This window comes from Wyeomyia smithii, chromosome 2 (assembly GCF_029784165.1).
Source record: "Wyeomyia smithii strain HCP4-BCI-WySm-NY-G18 chromosome 2, ASM2978416v1, whole genome shotgun sequence".
NCBI lineage: Eukaryota > Metazoa > Arthropoda > Insecta > Diptera > Culicidae > Wyeomyia > Wyeomyia smithii.
The window spans coordinates 15,525,262-15,538,272 of NC_073695.1; the positions used below are offsets into that span (position 1 = coordinate 15,525,262).

The following is a 13,011-nucleotide window of genomic DNA, read 5'->3' on the forward strand; positions in this document are numbered from 1 at the left end:
GAAGACGGGGCCGACACCCCCGCTGACCGACACTCCCCGAAGGCACGGCAAATGAACACCCGAACGTCGTTCGGTTTTTACTCGTTGTTGGGTTAATCGTTGTAACATGATGAATCACGTTCGAACATAGGAAAACTCGACCCACCAAAGCGAATCATTCATGTCTAAATTTTCAACCTTCCTCCCTTTGGAAAAGAGTGCAAAATAAAAAAAAAATAAAAAGAGTTCACTCAAGCGTTCATCCATTGTTCACTCGAACGAACGGCTCGTGTCTGTGTTTGGCGCAATTAGGTCGACACATGGTGCAAATTGGACGGGCGCCGAACGATTTCCCCCACGAGGAATTGCGTACAAAGTGATGGGGATTGCCTGATAATGGATGTGCTAGACTGTAGGGCCTACAGTGTAGGCCATGTCACCTGAGTACAACTCACAAGTCGTTCCGTGGCTGCCACTGAGCTGGAAGATAACGATACTAACAAAAAATAAAAACAAACCGTATCAAACATTGGCGCATGATGCAATGTAAGGACATGTTTTGCGAGAGAGAAACATTGGCGCGAAATTCCACCGTTTTTGCCTTGATCGAACTGAACTGACCGGTCTTGACTTGAGCGCTCCCGCATGAATGGCCGTAACCGCGAATTGGTGGAATAATCGACACGTGATGATGATCACGCACTTTCTGAGACGAATTCTCCGAAAATGAACGATCGCGCCTGGCTGTGCCCCAAGTCCGTATATGCCTTTTGCATGAAAACGGACGAGGAAAAAAATGCTTATTCAGCGCGGACTATCGCACCACTGAAGCGTTTCAAGTCGCGTGATATTGTCGCATAAATAGCGCTGTGAATCAGTTCTATACAGATGGCAGTACGTCTGCTGTTCAGCCTTGCTTGGCTCAGCTCCTTTACAGTAGTAGTTGCAGCAAGGCTTGCGATAAGGCAAACAGATCACGTCAAGTTTATGTACTATTTTAGTGTCAGATAAGAGGGGAATTCCAATTTTTCTCGTGTCGTTGCCTTGCCGAGAAGCTGGGATTTTTGCATGGTATTTTCCGTTTGCTTTTATCACACAAGGAAGGATAAAAGAAAGATTTCTTATAGTAAATTATCATTCTTTGGGATTTTCAGCCGCTCGTCAACTCTTGTTCGATCATGAAGAGAATAATATTTAAAGACCCACCTTAAAGATGCCTTACAATTGAAAAAAGATCACACACCCTTATCAACGCTGATACGTACTTCAGTGGAATTTCATCAGAAAACAGACAGCCTATTTGAAGCGTGTGCCGCCCGTGGCCAATTGATAAGCTGACCAATTAACATTCGCACGCGAAATTGTATGATAAAGCACTTTTGTGAGGATGATTTGCACTCCTCTAGTCCTGTCACTTTTTTTGTGTTTTCTAATCAAACCAAATTCACGCCAATAAAATAAAACCAAGCCCCAGGCTCCCTGCCCTTCCTCGGAACATCAGAACTAAAACAAGCATTTAAAACATTTTCGCAATTATCAAAACAATTGTATCAAACCGTGATTGACGTTGTTCAAGTGTTGAGGTTGAGACTTTTTCGATAGCCGGTTAAGGTCAAGCCTACAATCAACCAATCGATAAGCATTGAGCTCAATTCCTATGGCTTATGATAATCATTTTTGTTTGTGCTGTCAACAAGAAATTACATGAAGAACATGGAAATTGTATCACTAAGTAGCAACTGAATATATTCAATCGGTTTTGTAGCTGGAAACCCCGATTCTGAATGCGGGTTTCGAATGCTTCATTCAAGGTTATCAAGGCTGGGGCAAGCTGCGAAACAGTTAGATTGATATCTGAGGAGAGGGTAGCTCGAAGTTTTCTTAGGGGCCGTTCCCAAACCACGTGGTCATATTTTGATCCCTTTTTATACCCCCCGTACCCCCCCGTGGTCTTTCGTGGTCTTTTGGCCAACCCCCCCCCCCCTTGCGACTTTAACCACGTAGTCTTTTCATTTGTCAAGTGCCAAAAATTCGCTTGGATTTTTTAAATTTTTATTATCAAATATTCAGTATATTCTATATTTCTGAAATGCAAAAGCTTTTGCTCTTGACTTGGTGGCAACAGTAAATTATATGTCAGGAGAAAAGACCACGTGGAGATTTCATTAACCACCCCCCCCCCCACCTCCGTGCCTGGTCTTTCGTGGTCTTTTGACAAACCCCCCCGTCCCCCTCTTTGTGACCACGTGGTTCAGGAACGGCCCCTTATCGATACACGGTATCAGCATGTCTTCAGATGACACTGTCGATGATATATGAATTTCTGATAATCAAATCATCGTTTGGGATCCACCGATTTTTTTCCCATGAGATAATGTGATGCAGTTATGTCATGTTGACAATAGTTAATAGCTATTCTTTCACCTAGAAGCCAATTTGAATCGATTAGAAAATCATTTTGATGATCTGGGAATTTTCATGAAATCATTTTCGATTGACAAATTACAAATAAGATTTCAAGGTACGACAGAAAAATTTTAAGTATTTAAAACATCAATAAACCAATTTAGTTTAAGTTACTTACTTACTTTGATGGCGCCAGGTCGTTAACGACCCACTGCCGAATCTAGCATGCATTTCCATATCACTCAATTTTGGGCTAGTATTCTCCAATGTAGATAAGTGACTTTTCATTTACGCACACTAGTAAACGTGTAAACTCGTGTAAAGTTGCTTTTGTTTTCACCAAACTGTTAATCATCGCATTCGATGTTTCGATTTTTTATCCCATTTTTGGTCACGAATAGAAATTTTAATATGAACTCTCTGGTTCAGATTAGCAGGATCGGCAGGTGTCGTTCAACACTACACCGATTTTCTTTAAATGATAGAAAGCGGGACAGTGTTCGGTGAGGAGTCCCGTGATTATCCGTAGTTCACTACGATTTAGACTAAGTAACTTTCTGTCGGTTCCAGAGTTCGGATAGATAAGCTGTTTGGCCTAGGTAGTCAGCTTGTTCATTACCCTCGACTCCGCAATGTCCGGGCACCCAAAACAGAAAAACTGAGTTCTGCCGGGAGAGTTCCCGTAGAGTTTCAATGCATTCCCAAACAAGTTTGGAAGCGCATTTGACGGACTTAAGTGCTAGAAGTGCTGCTTGACTGTCCGAGAATATACCGATTTTCGCATGTCTGTAGTCGCGTTTCAGACATATTTTTGCGCAGATATATATGGCATATACCTCTGCTTGAAAAACGGTGGGCCATTTGCCCAGGGAAAATGTTTCCCTGATACCGGGTCCGTATGTACCGGATCCCGCTAGGGATCCCATTTTCGAGCCATCCGTATAAAAACTGACGATGCCAGGTGGAAGATTAGGCCCTCCATTGTTCCACATAGAGCGGTTTGTTTCCATCACTCTATACGGAATATCCATGTTGGTCCTAACGTCCATCCAGCCGGAGACTGTAGTTTATAGCGGAGTTAGTCTAAGTATGCGAAGGTGGCCGATTTGGTCCCCTTCGAGTATAGTTTTCCTCCTTTGCAACCTTAGAGCGCCAAGCTCTGCTTCCTCTTTCACATAAAGATGTAGAGGCAGTCGGCAGAGCATTGCTTCCATGGCTGCAGTTGGAGTTGTTCGCTTAGCGCTGGTAACCAAAAGACATGCAAGTCTTTGAACTTTTTTGAGTTTTGCCTGCGCAGACACTTCGTAAGTGCGTCGACAGCTTGTGACCATAACAAGGGCGAGAGAACTCCTTGCGGACATCCCTTGTTCACTGACATTGTTACAGATGAATTTCCCAAGGTTGCTGTGATCACTCTGCTAGAGAGCATTGCGTGTATCCAGCTCCTTGAAGTGTGGTCGATCCCCTTATTGGAAAGAGCCGTGTTAATTGATACAAAGGACGTGTTATCGAAGGCCCTTTCAATATCAAGAAAGGCACATAGCGCCGTCTCCTGATAACTCAGGGACTTTTTAATCAACGTCACTAAGCTGTGAAGAGTAGTTTCTGTTGACTTGCCGCTTTGATAGGCATGTTGGTTCCTATTCAGCGCGGAGTATTTAAGAAACCCATCACGGATATATTTATCTATTATTTTCTCCATCAACTTGAGAAGTGATGGAGTCAGACTTATGGGTCTGAAAGTTTTAGGTAGGGTTTTGTCCTTTCTTCCAACTTCGGGGATAAACACTACCTTCACCTTCAGCCAGTTATCCGGAATATGGCCCAGCATAAAGCTGGCTCTGAAGAGGTTGATGAGTTCGGACATGATAGCTGCGGCCGATTTTTGTAGAAAGATGGGTAGTATGCCGTCTGGACCTGGAGACTTCATAGGGTTGAATGAGCTTAGAGCCCAACCTATCGAAGCTTCCGTGAACAGTGTAACCCTGACCAGACGCACCCGAAGCCGACGTCAAAATTTAGCGGATGGCTTAAGCGCCACTCTCGAAGGAGGCCATTTGCCTTTCTCTGTTGCCCAGCTGATGAGACCCCTCTTACGGGCGGGTACTGTTTGTTTCTGAGTTTCGGTTCGAGAACGGCTCGTCTGAGTCAGAATCCACGTCAGCAAGTCCTCACGCGACCAAGAAAATTAACCATACCAAAAACTTTATTCAATCGGATTTGCCGATTATCATCACGGGGACTGTTCTCGGTCCACTTTATCTATGTACGCTTCAGATACCATCAGAGGAGGCTGCAGAGTACAAGCCAGCCCTACTTGCAACTACAAAAAAGAAATGGAAAATGATAGCGACCTAAACGGCGATTCTTGTTAAACCAAAAATAAAATCCGAAAAAGTTTCTTAATTAGAGAATTTAATTTAGCTTCTATTCATTCATTTCATGCTCTACCGACATGATCGGTAATGGGTTGAGTGCGTGAGTCGGTAAAACGACTCTAATTCGGCAGCGATTGCATCGCTGACCTAGGGGTTACCTTCGGTCTGTGGAGGCGAGCGGTTATTCACGGCCACAAAAAAAAATATTATCGGTAGAGGGATTTCGATTCCACGATCTTCGTGTCGGCTCGTACTTTGGGGGTTGACACTTTCCCGAAGTGGGCTAGTCGGCCTATCCTCTGAACCAATGGTTTATTATAGCCGGTGCACGTGTACCGGACGATTTGATCATGCGCATGTCAAAGAAAAATGAGGGTGTACTCACTGACTACCATGGGTTTACGTGTGACCTCTTACTGCTCTTGATATCTGCGTGATTCGCTCGGCGTTGCTTGTTGAATTGTTGCAGCGGAAGTCCAACTGCAGCGTGGCTTGGCGTGACGACGCTCTTCCGGCTTGACGTGATGACGTCCCTCTGGCAGGTTGGCTGTTGCCGGGAATCTCTGCTCCTAGACAGTGTGGAATTGACACGGCTTCTGGCGTAGGTGGCGGCTAGTGTTGCGGTGTTTCGGCTGTTGCTGCGGTATCACCTGCGCGGGAACGAAAGAACAGCCAACATGCATTAACTCCCGCACTTGCCCAGATATGAAGCACTCTACCTTATAATCGCATTTTCTATTCACGACTCTCTTCCTAATAGGTTTTTTTTTTCTAGCGAGCCAGCTATCTTCGCTCTAAAAGAAAACTATTTCAAACTTTATCGGCTAACAATTTCACCACATGGTGGATACCTTTCTACAGTATAATCGCGGCGCGCACAAGATAACTAAAACCACTGCGGACTCTTCCACGGTCTAGAACAAAGTGGCAGAGTAACAGTTATAAATCCCTCAGACAAACTGGCATTGTAAAATCCTCGGCCCTCGATTTCCGGCGTTCGCAGTTCTGACTTAGCCGAACCGACTCCTTTGAACTCAGAAACAAACGATTTGCAGATCTAACTTTACGAGAGAAGTTATCTCATCCCATGGGCAACGTTACCATCCGCAACCCCCGGAGTTTCCCCCGACCCATCGGTGATTTCGGCAAGTGAGCTACCCACACAATACTCGGGTTCCCCGGGATCTTGAGTGTCTAACGCTACTACTCTTGCGGCCAATGGAGAGGATATCTTTGCTGCGAGCTTTCGGTTGATCGTCCATATTCAAGGGGTCACCCGTTTTAAATTTACTTGATTTTCGTAATGCTACAACAGTCGACGGGCCAGCAGGATGGACTCCCGAGACGCCATATGTCTCGAATTGTCCCGCCGCGACCCATCACTATTCAGTTCTTCGGTCTCTGTCAATCCGGGAAAGTGGGTGTTCATGAGAACCTCCAACGTTTCCTTGGTAGTGACAGTGAGACAACCATCCTCTTTCCTTACTACTCACTTTACAGTGAAGTTGCCGTCTTTGTCCGGATCGTAAGATGATCCGGGTATTGGCTGACGGCTGCCGACAGCGGTTCGGCTGGTTGATGGAAGTTGTTCTTCCTCACTGTTCGGCTTCGGTTGCAGCACTCGATTGGCAACAGAAGGTCATCCCGCACTCTGTGGCGGTTTTCAACTCCGGGGGGTGCGACCGTTCGGTGGTTGCTGCTTCACACTCTTGCGAGTTTCAGCGGAACCGTCCGAGCAGCCGCAGGGTTGCGTTGTTTGGGTGGTGACAGGGCACTCCCGCGGGAGCATCCTGCGCGTACCCTCTCAACCGCAGGGTTGCGTTTGGGTGGTTGTGGGGCACTGCCTGTGACGTTCGGCCTTCCGTTAAACCTGTCGGATGCGTGCTTTGCCGAAACCGTAGTGCAGTTAATGGTTTCCACTCTCTATGAGTTTGGCCAATTCTTCGTCAATATCCAGAACTAGCTCGACCAAGGTCTTTACCAATTTGCGGTTACAGACTCGCCACATTTTGGTAGAGAGATGGTCGTTCTGATTCTGGAGTGAACGAAGGATCTTCTCGTCCGGAGAGTTCGCACTGTCCGCGAAGTAACCGACATAGCGTCTGGCCTTCGGCAGATCCTTCATGTGATATACACGAAGCTGTGCTCCCTTCCACGGTACGAGAGAAGGTACCTCCCTTTCCAGCTACTGCACTGTGTCGGTGTCGGCACAGGCAAGTTGCAGGAAGCCATTTTTTAGATGGCAACCGTTAAACTTGGGCTTGGTGGTTGGATTTTCCTGGTCAGCAATGTGATCGAGGATGGAGGTCCGGGCAGTGAGTAGGAAAATGAGGTGGGTATCAGAAGTAGCCGCAAGGCTTAGAGCTCCCACCATATCCCTAAATGTGGCCGTCGGGAGCGGCTTCGGACCCGATGACCCCAAACCAGTGCCGTTCCGCAGTTTTTTAGGCTGTGGACACTAAGTACTGGTGTTTGAGGACACCAAGTCGTCCGACCGCTGTCGCTTGACGGTGACTTGGTTTGTTTGAGCAAGTTGCTCTGTCGGAAGGAGGGCCAGCTTTCTGGCTTCTTCGTACGAGAGACCGGAGCGAAGATTTTTGCTCCGTCGCCGCCTTTGCGCGTTTGAAAGTCGCTAGACAAAGGGTGCCGATGATACGGGCTTCCCCTTCGTCATCGGGCCTTGTCTCTGGACCGGGTGGTAAGTCCATTTTACTTTCGTCATTCCCTTGTGGAGGACGTAGGATTAAGGATGAAGCAGAGGGTCCTCCATCCGACTCGCTGTCGAGGTTGAAGTCGTCCTCATGCTCCATCTCCTCCGTTCTGCCCGGTGCGTTTGTTTTTATGGGACTGCGCTCCGATAAGTTCATGAGTACTGGCAAAGAAAGGCTGCCGGTGGCCGAATTTTGTGAACTGATGTTATCCATAAAATTCCCACGAGTCGCTGGGTAAAGAAGAGTCCGCTGCATCAGTGACCCGCGTGATGCAGTAAGGGCTTATTACTGTGAAGGGTGCCCTGGTGCTCCACAGGCAGACCGTAACAGGCAGAGTTAATAACCAATTGTCTTAAAAAATGTGAATTGAAGTGGAGTGGGAAAAGTGTTCATATTTATTTACCTATTTGACATCTTATACTCGATATACCACAAAAAATGAACCAACTAGTTTTCCGTGAGGGTAGTGGCAACAACGAAAACCAAGAAATATTTATAATATTAAAAGAAAAAGAGAATTCTAATGTCCGAATGAGCTGAAATTTAGCACAGATCATTTTTTTGGGCCAATGAGCAAAATGTACATGGTCGGTTCTTGAAATTCGATGATGATTTTTAAATTAATTATAACCTTGATCAGGTTATAATTTAAGAATCTGTCCTTGATTCTCAACACGTATAAACGGTCACTGATGGCCCTCCACCTAATGGCACGCTTGATCTGTTTTCCTGTGTGGTATTTGAAAGTCGTTCCCACGACTCTACGCCTCGGAACTCACGTTCACCCGTCTTCACTTCACTTTTCATAGTTCCATGGATGCCTACGCGTACCGGTTCGAATAGAGTTCGGACGTTCCAAGTACCGAGTTTCCAATCATTGTCTTTTTTCGTTCGTCTGGATCGATACCGATTGTTCCGATTCGTATTACTTTTTGGATTGTTCGTAGTAGGGTCCTTTCGGCATACTGCCTTACTAAGGCCGCCATGCCTAGTCTCGCGACCGGGTGGCTTATGCTGGCGAGACAGCATAAAAAATTCAGCCATCCGCTCTGGATCAATCGCTGTTTGAGCCGCCCCTGACATGAGGAACAGCTCCCCTTTTCCTATCAGCATACGACCAAGTTCCCACCGGCTCACCGATCTTCCCCATCCAGTATCCCAGTTGGTACAGCGTGAAGGTTGGGATAGAAGTTGCTGGGTAGTATGCTCTGGACTACACTGCACAAGTGGTCCAATAAGGCAAAAAGTGGAACCTTATTCCATAGCGCCTTTTACCTTCATCCTAGTTTAATAGTGTCTTCGGAACAATTGTTTGTATGGATGACTTGTATAATCGCAAATTGTCAAAAAGTATGAAAAGTTTGCTATACTAAAAATAAAAAAACTGAACTTTTTTGTGTTAAGAAATATAAGAAACAAAGTTGTAGAAGATTCAAAAATATGAAACTTTGTTGAACAAATGAGAATCCTATCTTCTTTCGGTACAAAGTTATAAAGTATATTACATGGAACTTACTTAAAAGTTAGTTTTTTGTACTTAACTTTTGTTAGTTGCATTTTACACGAAAGTATAGTTCGGAGTAATTGTTAGGGCACACAAAACACACATTTTTGCCAAAGTTCATATATCTTCAGGACTTTTCCTTACAAAGTAATATCATATTTTAGCTTATTTTTTCGATAACTTCAAGAACGTATCGGTTAAAAAGAAGCAAGTGGAATCATGATGTCAACACTTTTCCTTGAAGTTAAGCTGAAGTACTTTAAACTCCTTTAGGTTCCATTTGTCTCAATCCACCCATATTAAAGTACGGCGAGCATATGTTACAGTAGGTTTTCATATATCAAAAATACTAACTTTTTTGTGTTAAGAGATAGAGGAATGGTTTATTCGGCAAAGTTCTAGAACGTGCGAAAATACGAAACTTTGCGCAACAAATAAAATTCCTATCTTCATTGGGTACAGAGTTACAGCGTATAATCTATGAAAGTAACTTAAAAGTTAATTGTTCGGATTACGTAGAAACTACCTCTGGATCAACTCCGTTGTGAGTAGATCAAAGCTACAAAAATATTTTATTTGTTTTCAATTCAGTTATTAATTTTATCTTAATTTTTACATACTTTTAGTTTTCCTCTTGCAACGAATTCTCCTCTTTCCACACTAATTTCTCTCGATTTAACCTGCTTCTCTATACTGTCGATTTTAACCTGTAGTTTATAGATTTTAGGATTAATTGAATTTAGATTTACGTTCGGTGCTAAGTTTTAAAGTATTTTAAACCTACTTCAAGTATTAAATCACGAGTTTCACTTTAATGAATCGTAATTTTATTCACGCTATAAATTATCCTCGTGGCTCCCGCCTATTGCTTTCTGTTCGTTATATCTAACAAAAGACCTAATGATTTGACATTGCCCGGTCTTGACGTAATACGCGCCGCTTCGGTTTTTGACAGGCAACCGTTGTGCCCTATGGTGTTGTCGCCAACATTTCGTCTCTTGGATCGGACCAGCGTTACCGTCGTCATTTTTCAACACTGCGAGCTTAGCGGTTGGCCTTCTGAACACTCCGCTGTTAGTTCTTACCCAAGCCTGCCGAATTCTGCAGTCTTTAGACACTATCAGCTCGACCACGGTTCCTCGCACCCACAACTCACGGTTTTTTCCATCCGTAACGTACACCAAGTCTCCTGTTTTTAGCGGCTTCGTTTCGGCGAACCACTTACTTCTTTTATTAATCATCGGTACATATTCCTTTATCCATCGTTGCCACAATTGTTCGGATAGTTCTTGAGAGCGATAGTAGGCGTTACGGAGAGCCTCTGCAGAGTGAGGAGGTGGTGGAACTTGGAGGGGCTCGTTAGGAGATATACCCCGCAAGAAGTGGTTAGGGCTGATAGCATTAGAAATTCCTTCAGGTACATATATTAATGGACGCGAATTCACCATGTCTTCTGCCTCGACGATTGCTGTGTGAAAAATTTCGTCCGTAAGTCGTTTGCCGTCAAGAATTGTCTCCAATGCTTCCTTTACCGTCCGAACAAGGCGCTCCCACGAGCCCCCCATATGGGGGGTAGCAGGTGGGATGAATCGCCATCTTGTGCGCGCATCGGTGAAAGTGTCCGCGCATTCTTCTTCGATGATTCGAATCTTCTCCATAATTTCCTTTCCAGCTGCTTTTAGGTTGGTTCCATTGTCCGACCAAAACTCGAGTGGCATACCTCGTCGACCCACAAATCTTCGAATTGCCATCAGGCATGATGCCGCGGTTAAATCGTTGGCCAGCTCCAAGTGTACCGCACGCGTTACTAAACAGGTAAATAATACCACCCATCGCTTCTGCTTACTGCGCCCTTGTGAAACCTCAACAGGCCCAAAGTAATCCATCCCAGTATAGCAAAAGGGACGCTGATACGGTGACAGTCTTTCCACAGGCAAAGGAGCCATTCGTGGTGTTTTTGGTTGATTACGGTGTACACCACAAGCAGTATTTTGCAACCTTTTTCACTGCTGCATTAATATTTGGAACAAAATACCGCTGACGCAGTTCATTTTTCACAGTCTCGCGAAACCCGTGCCCATATCTTTCGTGAAAATGCTGAATTATTTTCTTTGTGACGTCGTGGTCCTTCGGAAGGATAACGGGAAAACGCAAATCGAAAGGTAATTCTTCTGCGGTATCTAATAGCGGAGTTAATTTGTACAGAGGGCTGGATTTTTTCTAAAGGGTACCACTGCTCAGCGGATCTGTCCTGATTTTTAATTAATATTTTTCGCTCGTCTTCGTACGCCTCCGCCTGGGCATTCTTGATAAGGATATTTTCCGAGCTACGAAATTCCTCCGGTTTCAACGGCACTCGAGAAGCGGCGAACGTGGTACATGTCAGAAGCTTTGCTTGTGCTGGAGTTGGACGTAGAGTTTCTTTTGGCAGATTTTGTGCCTTTTTCTCCTGCAATTGGAAACAAATCTAAGCACACATGCTATCGTTCTTACCAACACGTTCCACTTTGATATTCGCTTAACATCAATCAGAGACCCAGGAACTTCAACGTCGTGGAATAGAAAAAAATGCCCTGAGTTCCTCCGAAGTATTTGCAGGCGGTGTACCTTGTTGCGACCAGTGTGCTTCATTCTGGTATAAGAAGCTCGGTCCTCTAAACCAGATGCCTTTAGCATCAAAGGTTTGATCACGGCTCCACTTCGTCAGTCGATCAGCGATATTGTGCTTAGTGGGCACCCATCACCAATCTGTCAGCCTGGTGAGGTCAAAAATCTCTCCAATCCGAAACCCCACGAACGGTTTGTAACGACGTTGATCAGAACGGATCCATGATAAGACCGTTGGCGAATCGGTCCAGAAAAACTGTCGTGAAATTTTTATGCTGTGGTTACCGCGCACCATGTTTTCCAATCTAGCTCCCATTACAGCGGCTTGGAGCTCTAGGCGCGGAATCGACAGCTGCTTGATTGGCGCCACCTTGGTTCGGCTCATTGCTAAAGCACATCGCACTTCTCTCCTGACTATTGTCCGCAGATAAGCTACACAGCCCATTCGCCCCAGTTAGTTCGTCTGACAATGCGTCCCAAAAATACGCCCTGGGAATTTTAGCTGCTTCAATCTCTGGCAGTAGCTTCATCCAGCATCGCCACTTGTTCATTGATTCTTCGTCTATTGGTGCATCCCAATCGCAACCAGTCCTCCACAAATTTTGCATAATTATTTTGCCTTGCACGGTGAATGGCGATAGGAAACCTAAAGGGTCGTACGTCGACATCACGTGGCTAAGGACACTTCGCTTCGTAGGATGATCGCCGTTACTTAGTTTGGAAGGAGCTGTAAACGTAAACTCGTCGCTTGTTGTATTCCAGGTAATTCCCAAAACTCTTTCGGCTACAGAAGTTTTATCTTTGAATTGGACAGTAGCATTTGCATTTTCTTCGCCCATTTCACGCACGAAATCATTCGAATTGCTCACCCAGTTTCTTATATGGAACCCACCTCGTGAGTGGACGTACTTCACCTCTCTGGCTAGCTTAATCGCTTCCGCAACAGTATCTGTACTGTCAAAATAATCGTCCACATAATGCCGCTCCGTTATAGCTGCTGCTGCTTCTGGGTATTGGCTGGCAAATTCGCTGGCGTTTAAATTTTTTATAGACTGGGCGGAACACGGCGAGCATGTAGCCCCAAAGGTCGCTACGTCCATGATGTAGATTTGCGGTTCCGGGTCTGCAGGATCGTTTCGATACAGAAAACGCAACGCATTTTTGTCTTCTTTTCTTATTTTTATTTGGTGGTACATTTCTTTGATGTCACCACCGAAACCGAAACGCCGCTCCCGAAATCGACAAAAAAACGGACAAAAGAGAGACCAACATATCTGGACCTTTTAGCAGTTCAGAATTTAATGACACACCACGGATCGCAGCGGCAGCGTCCCACACAAGGCGCACCTTTCCGAGCTTGCGAGGATTCTCCACAACGTTGAGTGGCAGGTACCATACGGTTGCCGGATTGGATTCGGCGATTTCT

General features: G+C 45.2%; 1 protein-coding gene across 1 annotated transcript; it reads right to left on the minus strand.

The window, feature by feature from the left end:
• Window positions 1–4,618: 4,618 nt before the first annotated feature.
• LOC129725825 (uncharacterized) lies at window positions 4,619–10,864 on the minus strand. The gene is made up of 2 exons (XM_055682086.1): window positions 10,064–10,864; window positions 4,619–4,708 (listed from the first exon to the last, which is right to left on the minus strand). Exons 1-2 carry the CDS (start codon window positions 10,862–10,864, stop codon window positions 4,619–4,621), a joined length of 891 nt encoding a protein of 296 aa, XP_055538061.1.
• Between the last annotated feature and the right edge of the window lie 2,147 nt (window positions 10,865–13,011).

Bases quoted from the DNA above. Each gene is read 5' to 3' on its own strand.
- LOC129725825 (XM_055682086.1), bottom strand. From the start codon at position 10,864: ATGGATTACTTTGGGCCTGTTGAGGTTTCACAAGGGCGCAGTAAGCAG. The intron at 4,709-10,063 runs GTAAGAACTAAC...TCTTTTTTGTAG, and splicing joins GCAGAATTCGGCAGGCTTGG to TTGCAAGTAGGGCTGGCTTG.